Here is a 16,105-nt window from a genome sequence, read left to right as displayed (position 1 = left end):
TTACCATTCTGTTTCTATTGATACAATTATCAAAAATGAATCCAAAATAATCCTTTTTAAGTCAACTTTGTTGACTTGACTGACAAACATTGTCCGACAAAATTATAGGATTGTGAAGGTAAATTAGTCTTGTATTTCTTTGATAGGAGTTAGGAGTGGAGGGCCATTGGAGTTGAATTATGTGGATGTGACAAATTTGTAGGCTCATGGCCGGTTGGCCACTCGCTATCAGTGTTTCACAATAAAAATTCAAAGTTGTCCAACTCTATTACAATCCTTATCAACATAAGACATATTAAAGTGAAAAATTAAATAAAAAAGTAATTAACTATGATTTTTTTTTTGTATGATTTTCTGGCTGGATATATTTTTTCACAACATGTTGACTTCTAATAAGACTATTGTAGTAAGTAGCATAGTACGTTATCTTGTCTTGATATATGTAAAGGAAGATTTTATGGGCTTCATTAATTTTTTTTAAGGGTCCTGTTTTGCTGAAGTATTTTTATTCATCCACTTGAAATTAGAGCATTTTGGTATTTTTGGCTTTTTGCCCTTATTTTTAATTTACAAAAATATGAGAAAAGAGAAAGATTCCAAACACTGGTTTCTTCCTTGACGCCAGTGTTGCAGAAATCAGAATCGGCAGCCGATTAATCGTTTGACGGTAATAAACCGATTACAATTAGGGTGTTTAGTGGAAATCGGTCAAACTCGGGTTTGACGGACTTGGCGGTTCTCGGCGGTCATAGGTGGGAAAATTTTAAAAAATTCAAAAATTTTAATTTTCAAATATTATACCAAAATTTTAAATTTTCAAAAATTGAAGTTTTCAAATATTAAAATATTATACAAAAAATTCAAAATTTTAAAATTTTAAATTTTTAAAAACTTGATTTTTTTAGGAAATATTAATTTTTTAAATAATTTTATTAATAATTTAGGGTCCCCGATTAATCGTTGATTAATCACCGCCTAGTCCAATTTATCGTTTATCGTCAGTCGACCACCGAGCAAGTATCACAACCTTGCTTGACGCCAATTCTTCTTCCCAAAAGAAACATTGATTCCTAGTCGTCATAAAAGAATCGACGATGCTTCTTTTTTGTTCACCAGACACCATTGCTTCTTTGTCATTAGGTGGTCTCGCTTCTTCCAAGTCGTCGGTTCCCCTTCTGAATTGGTCTTGTTCTGAACTTATCCCCAAAATCCAGATACACCTCAATAAAACCGAGACTCATCCCCAATCGATGCTCCAACTATGTGTGCAGTCTTTATCCTGTTCACTTCTGGATGACGTGAATGGACTGAATCTAAAATCATCGATACCCAAATTTTGACTAAAGTTTTTTTGTAGCCTTTTTCAAATCAGCAACTTTGAATACTTTCATACTTGGAATAACACCGGTGAAATCACCAACGAATCTACTGTTGTCCTTGCTATTATCTTATAACTTTGAATCACCGAGGCCGAAATGGATAAATACAAAAAAATTATATAACCACTATATTAACTATTATATATGTTGTAGCATCGTTCCGCAGGTGAGATACAACGTTGGTGTTGAGATCTTCACCGGAACCTGTAGCTACAATCAAATGATACGTCATTCGTGTCCCAGGAGGAGGTCCCGGGGAGGCGCTCCGGCAGTCAAGTTAGATTAGGAGGAGAGTGTATGAACATATGTAAAATGAGAAGGGTCTAGAGAGTCTGTCTATGAAGACGTTCCTTCTCTTTTATAGTTAGGGTCATGTATGGATGAGGGGAGCATTATAACGGTATCTAGAGTATCGGCCTCTGATTAGTCCTTCTGTCCTTGTATTGATCTTCTCCTATTATGATTGGTGCAGAGGGAATAATGGTAGTAGCCTATGCACAATTTTGCTAACATCTTCCTCTGTGTTGCAGCCAATAGTCATGCATGGGGAACAAGAAGTCCCTGCCTAGACAATGATGGCTTGTTTCATAGGCTCTGAAGCCTTACCGTCTTTCTAGAAAGGATTTTGTCTTGGAAAATCCTTTAATTAGCTTGTATGGTTAGTTGGGCTTGGCCGTTCAGCTGTCTCTTTCTATGGTCCCGTTGGATCAGTTGTTGTCTCGCTGGACTAGCTGTTGTCTTACTAGTCGTGCCATGACAGACCAACATGGGTTACGTCATCAATCTATAAGATGTGATTTTGTTCATATTCTTTTCAATGAAATAAACATACATGTATGGTGATTATCAGAAAAACAATGGGGGTCGTAGATAGAGATTTGGTTGCTTGTTTTTTTGTAGGTTTGATGGTGTTGGTGTAAGGTGAAGCTAATGAAGAGGGAACATGGGTAGCGATGATGATTTTAATGGCCTCGAGTGAAATTAAGATGACTATTCATGTGTGTGATGAAGGTTGTGTTGAACTGGGTCCGATCAAGAAGATGGTGGCGGTGGTGTGTGACGTGAGATAATTGTGTTGGTTATGCCATTGTTCTTGGGAGAAGATGATGAGCATGTCGTTGGCTTTATGGTGTATCAATGGTTGGTTGATGGTGGTTGGATGTGAATGATGGCGTGGTGGTTGGGATGAAGAGAGTGTATGATGGCAGATGGTGGAATGTAGAAGATGAACGGATGAAAGAGTGAAAGAAAGATAGGGTCGTGCAGATGTGCTGATAGCAAGCCTTAATTGTAGATGATGGTCGTGATGATGTTTTCCGGTTAAGATAAGGCAGTAACATATAACCCATTTATCTCTTTCATATTAAATTAACAATAAGGGTAAAAATGTCATAATACTACAATTTTAAGTGGATGGATAAAATAAAAAAGTGGAAAGTATAAACTCCATTTTTTTAATACCCATGAGCTGATTTTACTTATATTTTAATGAATAAAATGGGTTAATTTTAATAATTTAGCTCAAATGTAAGGGGTTGAAAGTGGTTATAGGGTGGAAACCAGGGATGAGGAAAAAAACCGAAAAACCAAATCGAAAAGGTTTTTGGTTCCATTAATTCCCATTTTCGGTTTTCGGGTTTGTGGTTCTCCATTTTTTCGATTTGAGAATCGTTAAGGGCAAATCAGTTTAATTCTCAACAATGTTTATAACTTTTACCCAACTTTGAATTGTCATAACTCCTTCCTACGAGCTTGAATGAGTTGCACGTCGTAACCCTCTATTTTGGATACAAATTAGGCTCAAAAACACTTAAATTGGTTAAGAAATAGCCGAGTTACACAACTCTAAACACCGCTATTATGGTTGTATGTTTTTTCTCAGCATTGTTTATAATTTTTACCCAACTTTGAATGACTGTAACTCCTTTATACAAGCATTTATACAAGCACAAAATGAACTAAAACATGGGTTAAGAAATACTTTACTTATAATTTAGGCCAAGTTGTAGACCTATGCCTCAATTTAGGCAAAAAAAAAAAAGTTAAATTGGTTAAGAAATACTTTAGTTACACACTCCTAAAACATGGGTTGTAGGACTGTTGGTTTTCTTTTATAACAAATGTTTTTCATTTTATCTCATCGTAGTGATAAATTATATTATTAGATTATGTGAAAATGTTACCTCAAAATGCGAAAAAACGACAATGTACTTTAGAAGTTCAGTTCTTTTCGGTTTTAGAACCGAAACTTAACAAGTATTTTCGATTTGGTTTTGAGACCGATATAATCCTTAGTATAAATTAACCCAAACTCTACTTAGATACATACAACTTTTGATATTGTTATTCTAAAAGTAGATACATGTTCGCACATTGCACGAAAACTGTTGTAAAATGATATTGATAAATATATGTAGTAAAATAAATAATTCGTAGTAATTAACTAATAATATACTTTTTGATATATATTTAACAGATGAGATTCAACAAAAGTTAGTAAAAAGCTAGGAATTACAAAGTATTCATTGCATTGTGAAGCCAACCAACCCAGAAATACAAGCTTTGCTATTTCTATTCTTATACCAAAAAAAAAAGAAAACGTTATGGATTCAAAAATAAGGTCCTGATGTTTCATGTTAGACTGATAGCTTCCTTCCTGATTCCTGAATCTCCAAAGCAGCCAACACGTTGTTATTACTATCGTTTCCACGACCATTTTTCACATGGGACAGGTTTAAAGAATCAATCCAATTTATAATATAAAGAACTTCAATATGCCTAGGAAAATCTATCTCCAACCAACGAGCAAGAGCGTTCAACGTCCTCGTCGCAATTTCACATTCAACAAACAAGTGAAAAATAGTTTCATCATGAACGGTACACAAAGGACACTGGACGTTGGGAACATGAATAATGTTGGAATTTTATATATAAAGGAATTGCAAGTTGGCAATTTCCTTTATATCCCACATTGGTGGGGAGAAGAAACTTTTGAGGGTTTATAAGCCTATTCCCTTGGTAAGCCTTCAAAGGCTTTAGTGGATCAAAGGATTGGGCCAAGCCCACGCGCGCACCAAGTCAGGGTATTCTAGAAGGATCAGGAAACGGCTTGCTTGGAGAGCAAGCTGTCGCCCTAGGGTTTTCTGGGGCCGGCCAATGGTGGCCCGTTTGATGCCTTCTAGGGTTACAATACCTATAAATACAGCTCCCTAGGAGCCACATGAACACTCACGAAAATCTGAAAGCTCTCACCCTCTCTCTGCGTTTTTTTCTAGTTTCCGAGTAATCGCTTTGTGTTTGTCGATTTCCAGTGCTGTTGGAATATCGATCAAGTTGCATTAAATCCTGGGGTTTTACTCTGTTGCTTAAAGCCAATAGAAGCGAAGTAAAAACCTTTAAGGACATGAATCTGATCCGTGCAGTTGCTTCAAGATCAAGTCAGCAATCAACAGGTCGGTTTTATTTTTCTGTCTTGTGTTTAATTCGTCCAATAACATGACAATATTCTTCTACCTTTCTTATAATCAGATCTAATCGAGAAGGATAGATCTGGTTTCTGGACAAAACTTGGTAAATATAATAATAATTGAATTTATTTTTCGCAACTAATCGACATATAATTCACAATATTATTTTTCGGTTTCCTTGCGCGTCTTTTAGTTTGATTTACAACATTCTTAAAGGTTTTTTATTTTGTGATAAATCAACAGACTAATGGACACTATTGCTAGCCTCCACTTCATAAACCAAGAGTTTGCCAAACTTGACCAATTCGATGGTCAAAACTACACTCGTTGGGCCGAAAAGGTCAAGTTCATGCTTCATGTCTTGAAGCTCTCCTTTGTGTTGGACCCAAAACTGGCACCAATTCCAGATAATCCAATTCCCAAGGAAGGGGAATCTGTGGACCCAGCGATCATTGCAGAACTAGAAAAGCAAAGGATTCTGCATAGAGAATCCGAGGAATTGTGTGTGGGTCACATCAAGAATTCCCTATCTGATCGGCTCTATGATATTTACTCGTCGGTCAAAGATCCAAAAGAGCTATGGAATGCGTTGGAACTTAAGTACAAGGCACATGAGGAAGGTACTAACAAGTACCTTGTGTCCAAGTACCTTGAGTTTCAAATGGTTGATGACAAATCGATTATGGAGCAAGTGCATGAACTCCAATTCATGGTCAATAAGTTGAACGCACTCACCATCTCTCTTCCAGAACTCTTTCAGGTTGGTGCGATCATCGCAAAACTGTCACCCTCGTGGAAAGATTTCTCTAAGAGAATGATGCACAAGTCTAAGGACTACTCCTTGGATGATCTGATGAAACACCTCCGCATTGAGGAGGAAACTCGCATCAGGGACAAGAGAGGTAAAGTTGGACAAAGTGTGCATCAAGTGTCAGCTGGGAGTTCTAGCCACAAAGGCAAATCTGGGGGACAGAACAAGAAGAACTTTGGACCCAAGAAACAAAGCTTCAAGAAACCGGGTCATCAGAATCCTAACTCAAAGCCAAAAAGGGCCGGTCTTTGCCACGTCTGCGGAGAGATTGGGCACTATGCAAGAGAATGCAAAGATCGCAAATCAGTACCGGTTGCACATGCAGTCGAGAAGGTGACTGACATGGTGGCCAGTGTGAACCTTGGAGAGATTTTCATGATCTCCTCTCTTACTCGAGCAATCTGTGCTCGAGGTTGGTTCGTGGACACTGGAGCCACTGTGCATGTTTGTGGGCATCGAGAAAGCTTTAGCACCTACCACCCCATGCCACAAGGGACGGTTGTCGTCTGTGCTGATGGCCACAGAGCTGAAGTTCTAGGAAAGGGTGATGTTCGGTTGAAGTTCACACATGGTTAATGGGTGACTCTTCGAGATGTTCTTCATGTTCCTACCATCTCGAAGGGTTTGGTTTCTACGGACAAGTTTGACAAGGGTGGGTTCAAGATGGTGCTTGAGAGAGGCAAAATTGTGATCACTAAAGGCAGAAGACATGTTGGGAGGGCGAACAATACTTCGGGAATGTATCGCTTGTGTCTTAGTGATGAGGGTAATGTGAATGGTCCTAGTGTGGAGTGTGGTGTTTCTAGTGTTGCTAGTGTGTCGAGTGTTGGTAATGATGTAATTGATGGATTGGTTGCTAATGTGAATGAAGTGAACTTTTCTGGTTATATTGTTTGTTCAATTTCTTTATGGCATAAACATTTAGCTCACACTAATGTTAAAAACATTGAAAAAAATGCAAACTAAAGGTATGTTAAAATATGACACAAAAGATTTTGAAAAATGTGAAACATGTGTAAAATCAAAGTTCACTAAGAAACCATTTCCATCAGTTAAGAGAAACACATCTTTACTTGAGTTGATTCATTCTGATATATGTGAGTTAAATGGAATCCTTACTCGAGGAGGAAAAAGGTATTTCATCACATTTTGTGATGACTTCAGTAGATATCTACATGAATATTTGTTGAGATCAAAAGATGAAGCTTTTGATGCATTTAAACGATATAAGGCTGAGGTCGAAAATCAACTTGAAAGACACATCAAAATTCTTCGCTCGGACAGAGGCGGAGAATATTTCAACCAAGAGTTTGACACATTCTGCGAAGAGAATGGAATCAAACATGAGCGAACATCACCATACACCCCTCAACAGAATGGTTTGGCTGAAAGAAAGAACCGAACTCTTTGTGAGATGGTCAACTGTATGTTGAACGAATCGGGTCAACCAAACAATCTGTGGGGGGAAGCACTATTAACTGCTTGTTATGTTCATAATAGGATCACTAGTCGTGTGATTCCTACAAGCCCTTATGAGTTGTGGAAAGGTAGAAAGCCTAACCTAGACTATTTGAAAGTGTGGGGGTGTGTTGCTTATTATCGGACTCCCGATCCTAAGCGAACCAAATTGGGAGCACGAGCTAATAAGAGTATATTTATTGGATATGCTCAAAATAGCAAGGCTTACCGATTACTAGATATTGATTCTGGTGGTGTTGTGGAATCCAGAGATGTGGAATTCTTTGAGGACAAGTTTTCTAAGGATGAAGAAAACTCTAGTCATACAACACCTACAAGTACCTCTCGAGAAATACTCCCACCTCCTCCCATTGTGGAGGAACCAAGGAGAAGTACTAGGGCTAGAATTGAGAAAACCTTTGGAGATGATTTCTATTCTTATTTGGTCGAAGGAACACAAAAGAAAGTGACGAAAGAGGTCATATTTTCAATTAATTTGGATGATGATCCTAAGACCTTTATTGAAGCCATGACGTCTCGGGATGCTCCTCTGTGGAAGGAAGCAATCAATGACGAAATGGATTCAATTATGGGTAATGGAACTTGGGAGTTAGCTGATCTACCCAAGGGGAGAAGACCCATAGGATCCAAATGGATATTCAAGAAGAAATATCATCCTGATGGATCCATATCTGCTTATAAAGGAAGGTTGGTTGCAAAGGGCTATAGGCAGCGAGAAGGGATCGATTATTTTGATACCTATGCCCTAGTTGCTAGAATTAGTTCAATTAGAACTCTCATTGCAATATCAGCTTTGAAGGGATTGTACATTCATCAAATGGATGTGAAGACAGCCTTTCTGAATGGTTATCTCCAAGAGGAGATTTACCTGGAGCAACCTGAAGGTTTCGTAATACCTGGACAAGAAAACAAAGTATGTAGACTTGTTAAGTCTTTGTACGGGTTGAAACAAGCTCCTAAACAGTGGCATGAGAGATTTGACACCACTGTGACTGCCTTTGGTTTTCAGCACAATAGTGCTGACAGATGTATTTTCTCTAAACATACATCTGATTACATAGTAGTTATATGTCTTTATGTTGATGATATGTTGATCATTGGCACTCACCTAGAAGGTATTCTTGAGACGAAGAAATACCTATTCTCGAACTTTAAGATGAAAGATCTTGGAGAAGTAGATACTATTCTTGGTATCAAGGTGAAGAGGACAGGTGGTCAGATTTCTCTGAGTCAATCTCATTACATAGAGAAAATTCTGACAAAGTTTCAACATTTGAACATTAAGGAATTTAACACTCCTTTTGATTCAAGTGTGAAACTTAAGGTGAATTCTGGTCGAGCTGTGGCTCAACTGGAATATGCTAGTGCAGTTGGGAGCATGATGTATGCTACTCACTGCACGCGACCTGACATCGCATTCGCTGTAAGCAAATTGAGTCAGTATACAGTTAATCCAGGGACGGAGCACTGGAAAGCAGTGGGTAGAGTACTAGGATACCTGAAAAGGACAAGTACTTTTGAATTGACATATTCGTCATCTAATGGAATACTTGAAGGTTATTCTGATGCCAGCTGGATTGATCACACTAGTGATTCAAAATCCATAAGTGGTTGGATTTATACTCTAGCTGGTGGTGCTATTTCTTGGGCGAGCAAGAAACAGACATGCATAGCTCATTCAACGATGGAAGCAGAGCTAATTGCCTTAGCAGCAGCAGGCAAAGAGGCAGAGTGGATTCGAGATCTACTTATGGATATATGTTTGTGGGATATTCCGATGCCTTCAATACCCATGTACTGTAACAGTGAGGCCACACTGTCTAAAGTATATAATGCGGTATATAATGGGAAGTCAAGACATGTAGGTCTGCGACACAATTTTGTGAGACAACTAATTGAAAGTGGTATCATCAAGGTTGTCTATGTCAAGACAAGTAGGAACTTGGCAGATCCGTTTACCAAACCTCTGACGAGAGATTTGGTTACATCTACCACGAGAGTCATGGGTCTAAAACCACAATAGAATCGTTTAGTGATGGAAACCCAACTTGACATTAGTGCTCCTAATTTTCAAGTTTAAAGGGTAACAATAACGAAATTACTGACGATAGAAGGTACTATCATCATGATAGATCCATGTGAGGTAGGATAGTGCGTCGTTGCTGAGAATGAGGTTGAGTTACGACTCTTAACATAGTTTTGGAGACATCTAAGCAACGAAGATGTTGTAAAACTATGCCTATATGGTCTAGAGGTGGTGCCGCCTCAAGTGAAGATTATTGGTTTATCTTCTAAAGGGTCATGAAAAGGATTTATAGCGCATGGCCATAATAGTGCTCAGGGAGAACACAAATATGACTTGTGATGTGTGGGGGTAAACCGGAGAGGTCATTTAGGTTCATGGTTTAAACCTATAAGGATACCATTGAATCGGTCTCTTCTTGTTTGTTCTCATTAAACTAGGGTTTAATCTTCGTGACACCCGAGTGACATCATCTGTCTGAGTGAAAGGAAACTTACCAACTTGGTGGGGGATTGTTGGAATTATATATATAAAGGAATTGCAAGTTGGCAATTTCCTTTGTATCCCACATTGGTGGGGAGAAGAAACTTTTGAGGGTTTATAAGCCTATTCCCTTGGTAAGCCTTCAAAGGCTTTAGTGGATCAAAGGATTGGGCCAAGCCCACGCGCGCCTAGCCTAGCCTAGCACTAGCCGACGCCGCGAGTGCGCGAAATGGCGCGATTTAGGCGCACTTTGCACGACGCATCGGTCGCTAAGGAGCTTTTATTTTTGACGAGTTCGGGTCAAGTCGGTTTGACCGATCCAGGTCAAATGGTTGACTGCCGCTGACTTCGTGGAGGCCAAGTCAGGGTATTCTAGAAGGATCAGGAAACGACTTGCTTGGAGAGCAAGCTGTCGCCCTAGGGTTTTCTGGGGCTGGCCTATGGGGGCCCGTTTGATGCCTTCTAGGGTTACAATACCTATAAATACAGCTCCCTAGGAGCCACATGAACACTCATGAAAATCTGAAAGCTCTCACCCTCTCTCTGCGTTTTTTTCTAGTTTCCGAGTAGTCGCTTTGTGTTTTTCGATTTCCAGTGCTGTTGGAATATTGATCAAGCTGCATTAAATCTTGGGGTTTTACTCTGTTGCTTACAGCCATTAGAAGCGAAGTAAAAACCTTTAAGGACATGAATCTGATCCGTGCAGTTGCTTCAAGATCAAGTCAGCAATCAACAGGTCGATTTTATTTTTCTGTCTTGTGTTTAATTCGTCCAATAACAGGACAGTCTTCTTCTACCTTTCTTATAATCAGATCTAATCGAGAAAGATAGATCTGGTTTCTGAACGAAACTTGGTAAATATAATAATAATTGAATTTATTTTTCGCAACTAATCGACATATAATTCACAATATTATTTGTCGGTTTCCTTGCGCGTCTTTTAGTTTGATTTACAACAAATAACCTTAGTCATCAAGCCGGCCTAAGATGCAAACAATCAAGACAAAATCTCTAAAATAATCACCTTGACGGAAACACAATTATTCCATCCGGTCTAAATAGCTCCATTTGTAACAAGAACTCCTTTAGATGATATCTCGTGTCTTTGACTGTGAAAATTCCACCGACAAACAACTTCCACCACCAAGAATCTACATAGGAGGAAAAATGAAACCCAAATTAACAATAAATTTAGTAAAATTTGAAGTTGGTCCGATTCCATCCCATTTCTCTAATGTCTTCTCCAAGACTAGTTCCGCCCAATATTAGACCATCAAACTTGAATCACACAATCTTTAGTCTTTACTTCTTTCCAAAAAAAAAACAAAGTTGGAAATCTAACATGTAGCAAAATATTACCAAGCCACTCCGCTCACCAAAAAAGAGTATCACTACTATTGCCTATTTTATTATGGTCAATAAAAGTGAGGAATAATATTTTTTTCATGCATTTCCTCCCACAAAAAAGGTCGCTCACACTCTCTGTCCTCGGTTTTGAGTATAAGCAAAAAAAAAGGAAATTTTTTTCTATGCACTCAGTTGCACTGCCTTGATAACTTGCAACCATAAAGCTTGTTTTCCATTGACATATCTCCACCTCCATTTCTGCAACAAAGCAAGGTTAAAACCTTCAAGACTACCAAACCAAATCCCTCTTTTTCTTTCAACAAAATGACCAGGTCCCAATTTAATTATCCAATGTATTTTTCTAAATCATTTTGACCACCCAAAAAAAGGATCTTAATGCCTCTAACTTTTTAACTTGAATGGACATAACAAATATAGGCATAAATATATCTCAAAGCAATCCAAGAACTAAAAACAAAAGCATAGACCTCCCACCACTCTCACCATAGAATGCATATTCACTTTCCATTTTGAAAGGTTATTGACAAATTTGTCAATGATTGATCGCCTTCCTTTAATTCTCGCCATTAAAAACCTAAAAATTTCTTTTTCTTTCATGTATACATCCAACTAAGTTTAATTTTCATATCCATTATCTATCAATCAATCCAAACCAACTTTTTATTACATAAATATAATTTACGATTATTTACTTTTATATTAAAAATATTAAAAGTAATTATTTTAATTCGAAAATAATCTATTTATTTTAAGTATAAAAATATTTTACATTCAAAAGGATTAGAAATAGAGAATCAGTGGAGGACATCAGTGTCCCAAATTGTGAAGTCAAAAGAAACTAGAAATAGAAATTTGAGTTTGAATATTATGTGGATATAACACTTTATTTACAGAGAATTTTTATAAATTTAAATAAATTTTTATATATTACCTAATATATATGTAGTTAAAAAAAAATTTGTTAAATAGATTTTTGTAGATAATAAGTTCTATAAAAAATAACCTTAAAACCATACAATACATTGCCATGTATTGTCATTTGTCAAAGACATATTACAAAAATCTTCCAAGTTGCCTTTAATTTGCTGGCTCAAAACCACGTGGGGTTTTGTTTTTATTATTCCATTCTTACCGACGCATGATTTTGTTACTGTCATGGATGCGGAGAGTTAGTGGACCAATAATTCATGCCACAATCTAAAAGTCTTTTACTTTTAGTTCTATGCAGCTTGGGTTAATTATTTATTAATCGTAATAAGTTCAAAAAGAACAAGAGAATCACATGGACACAAATAACAAAAGATAAATACATCTATAACAGACAACATGAAGGGAATCACTCCTCATCTGGGATCAACACAACCGAACCCGTTGTTTTTCGACTCTCAAGAGCAATGTGAGCTTGGGTTGCTTGAGAAAGAGGATACTTATGATTAAGACGAACCTTCAAGACTCCCTTTGCAACATTAGAATACAAGGCTTCAGCAGCTATAAGCAGATGCTCTCGATTACCTCCGATGTATTCCCCGAGTGATGCAAATGTAAGATAGATGGATTTGGGTGCGAGTTTAGTCACACTTATCGGCTCTGGTTGACCTGATGCAGCCCCATAAACCACCAAGTATCCTCGCGTTTTTAAGCACTCCAATGATCCCTTCAATTTAAACGCAAACAGTCCTCATCGTCGTTAGTTACATTTTGAAAATGGAAACAACAAACTAAAAAGACGGAAGGAATTAATTTCGTACATTAAAGGTATCTTTCCCAACGGAATCGTAGACAACATCCACCCCTTTGCCTGATGTTATTTCCATCACACGTTCCACAAAGTCCTCATCTTTGTAAAGAATCACATGCTCACATCCATCTTCTTTCGCCTGCACAGCCTTCTCCTTGGTAGACACTGTTCCGATCACGGTGGCTCCGATCGCTCTTGCCCATTGACAGATCAAATATCCGACTCCACCTGCCGCCGCATGTACCAGGATTGTATGTCCAGGTTCAACCTATCGAAATCATTGTTCCCTTCAAAAATTTATCATCTACAGCTGTCTATATATAGATAGATATATAAATCAAAATTTGGATGTGTCTGTTACCTTAAAGGCTCGATGGATCATGACATATGCAGTGAGTCCCTTAAAAATGACGGCAGCTGCTTCAACGGGATCAATAGAGGAAGGAACTGGCACCGCGTGATCTGCAGGAAGAATTCTCTCTTCGGCATAAGAACCCACCAGCCTCTGCGTGCCAGCGTAAGCCACAACATCTCCAACTTTGCAGCTGGTTACTCCGGGACCCACCGCTGTTACAATTCCCGCTCCTTCCACACCTGGAGTAAACGGTACAGATTGAGGGTGCCGGCCTTGACGCATGTACACATCCAGGTAATTTAGACCAATCGCCTTTTGCTTCAACCTGATTTCTCCCTCTTTTGGATCTGGAACTTCAACATCTTCCCATTTCAACACCTGTAAATACAGAAACTAACACCATTAGTACTCTTTATTTATCAATGAAATAAAGAAAAAGGAAGCTAGCTAGGTGAAGGATGACCTCAGGCCCGCCGTGCTCATAAACTGTAATTGCTTTGACCATGGTGTTTATGTTGTGGCTGAGATTATGAGTGCACTCTTGTAGTCTTGTGTTTGTGCGTAGCAGGAGATTGGATCGATGTGGATCACTTTGTTATCGGTTTTATAGGCAATAAGGTTCGGTCAGTTAACGTGTCGTGATACCATTCGAGCCTTCTCATAGTTTTAATAAAACTTGTATACTATCAGTATCAGAACACATTCTTCTAAAACAATCTAGATGAAATTAATGTAAAACGCTTAAACCCATAGCGATCATATTTAAATTATATTTTATTGGTTTTTATTCTAAATTTATATTTGTGATAACTTATATTTTATTGTTATAACTGGTTTATAATTCATAGGAACCTCAGTAACAAAATTAATTTAACTTTTATAATAAAACTTAAAATTATTAATCAATTATTTTAAATAAACTATTAATTAAGAGGTATTTTTTAGTTATATAAAATTATAATCATTGATTTAATTAAATACGTGATCTTATAATCTGTATTAAGTTTTATTCTGATGTTATTAATTTAATGTAATTAAAATGTAAATTTAAAATTTAAAATAGAAAATCAATAAGTTGACAAATGGTATGATATTAGTTAGGATGTCTAATGGATGTCACATGTTATTAAAAACTAAAAAAATAAAAAAAAAATACACTTATTTATTTATTTGAATAGGAAGATTATACACATGTGGTTGAAAAACAAATTAAATATGGGCTTTTATAGAGAATTTAAGAATCATTAATAAATTAGTTAACTTTGGTGAAAAAAAAAACACTAGAAGATTGAAAAAGCATTTTCCACTTTTTGATAATAAGCTAGTTCTAAAGGACAATATACGTTAAATCATTTTTTTTCGATATTTTTATGTGTGTTCGGCATAGAGGTTTTCACATTCTTTGAGAAAAACTAAAGAAAATGTTTTGCAGTAAAAGTTTTTACCTTTTATTCTACGAAAAAAAACAAATAAAAAAACCTTATAATTTAAAAACTACTTCAAGTAACTTTTGGAAGTGTTATCTTTTCGAAGTTTTACGTTATGTTTGACACGCTAAGTAAAAGGTTAACTAGTAGCTGATAAACCAGCTTATGGATTAATAGTGTCTTGTAAAAAGTAGATTTTGAATTAATAGTATTTTCTAAAAAAAAATAGATTATATCCTATATTGCAATTGTGAAATAACATAATTAGACATTCAAATATATAACTAAAAAAATAAAAATAGATACAATTAAGGTAATATTTGAAATATTTTTGAAAAAAAAACTCCATAAACATATCAAAAAGTCAAAAACTATCTTAAAATAACTTATCAAAACCTACTTTATAAGCAAGTTCATAAGCTATTTTGAGATAGCTTTTAATAAGCTTGTGAAGTTTTTTCAAAAATATTCTAATAAGTATGTTCTTATATATATATATATATATATATATATAGGTTCATGTGAGATGGTCTAATTTTGTGAAACCGTGAGACGCATTTTTTTATTTTTTATTTATTATTTATTTATTATTTATTTTTTTAGTTAATTCAAGTTCCAAAAATAATATTTAAAAAAAGAATTTTTAGATTTTTCCATTTATTTTGCATTTTAAAATTATTTTTTAGAATATGTACATTGTAATATTCTATTAGAATATTTCACGTATTTTTCAAAAAAATGGAATTTTTTTTTATTTTTTTTAATTATTTTTATTTTTTTTAGTTAATTCAAGTTCTGAAAATAATATTTAAAAAAAGAATTTTTAGATTTTTCCATTTATGTTGAATTTTAAAATTAGTTTTTAGAAATATGTCAGTGTAATATTCTATTAGAATATTTCACGTATTTAAAAAAAAAATGATTTTTTTTTATTTTTTTTAGTTAATGCAAGTTCCGAAAATAATATTTAAAAAAAGAATTTTTGGTTTTTTTCATTTATTTTGTATTTTAAAATTATTTTTAGATTTAGTTACACGGTCTCAGAAAATTATAATGGTTTCAAATGAACATGAGCCTATATATATATATATATATATATATATATATATATATATATATATATATATATATATATATTATCTTTTTAGTTATGTATCTAAATGTCAACTTATATCATTTTATATTTACCAAAATTATTTTTATAAAACACTATTAACTAATAAACCAATTTATTAGCTATCAGTTAACTTTTTAGCTAGCTTTTAAAATATACCTAAATTATAATAAGGAAGCTTATCTTTGTTAAACAAAATCTTGAGTATTTGGCTAACATAAAAGTTATATCTTTTCAACTACCAAATACTTGGCTAACATGCTCTTTGTGGTTTTGTAGTTAAAACTACAAAAGTTTGACCATCTTTTATAATTATATGTCAACAATTCTGATCTTCTACGTTAAATTGGTGACTGCAAAAAAATTTATCATAAATTTTCGTGTCTTAAATGAAAATTACAACATATTCTATTAACAAAAGTTTCTCTTGCAACAGTTTTAATTGATTATAACAGGCCAAA

At 35.5% G+C, this 16,105-nt stretch overlaps 1 protein-coding gene across 1 annotated transcript; it reads right to left on the bottom strand.

Moving 5' to 3' along the window:
* Positions 1 to 12,183: 12,183 nt before the first annotated feature.
* On the bottom strand, positions 12,184 to 13,774 carry LOC111889951 (uncharacterized). The gene is made up of 4 exons (XM_023886103.3): positions 13,567 to 13,774; positions 13,110 to 13,481; positions 12,759 to 13,016; positions 12,184 to 12,664 (listed from the first exon to the last, which is right to left on the bottom strand). Exons 1-4 carry the CDS (start codon positions 13,606 to 13,608, stop codon positions 12,347 to 12,349), a joined length of 990 nt encoding a protein of 329 aa, XP_023741871.1. The 5' UTR covers positions 13,609 to 13,774; the 3' UTR covers positions 12,184 to 12,346.
* Positions 13,775 to 16,105: the final 2,331 nt, after the last annotated feature.

This window comes from Lactuca sativa, chromosome 2, assembly GCF_002870075.4.
Source record: "Lactuca sativa cultivar Salinas chromosome 2, Lsat_Salinas_v11, whole genome shotgun sequence".
NCBI classification, from domain to species: Eukaryota; Viridiplantae; Streptophyta; class Magnoliopsida; order Asterales; family Asteraceae; genus Lactuca; species Lactuca sativa.
This window is presented reverse-complemented; position numbering and strand designations above follow the sequence as displayed.

What these genes read in the sequence shown, in the direction of transcription:
- LOC111889951 (XM_023886103.3), bottom strand. Translation starts at nt 13,608, where the DNA reads ATGGTCAAAGCAATTACAGTTTATGAGCACGGCGGGCCTGAG. An exon ending in ATGAGCACGGCGGGCCTGAG is followed by an intron (nt 13,482 to 13,566) that starts GTCATCCTTCAC and finishes CTGTATTTACAG; the next exon opens with GTGTTGAAATGGGAAGATGT. An exon ending in TGATCCATCGAGCCTTTAAG is followed by an intron (nt 13,017 to 13,109) that starts GTAACAGACACA and finishes TGATTTCGATAG; the next exon opens with GTTGAACCTGGACATACAAT.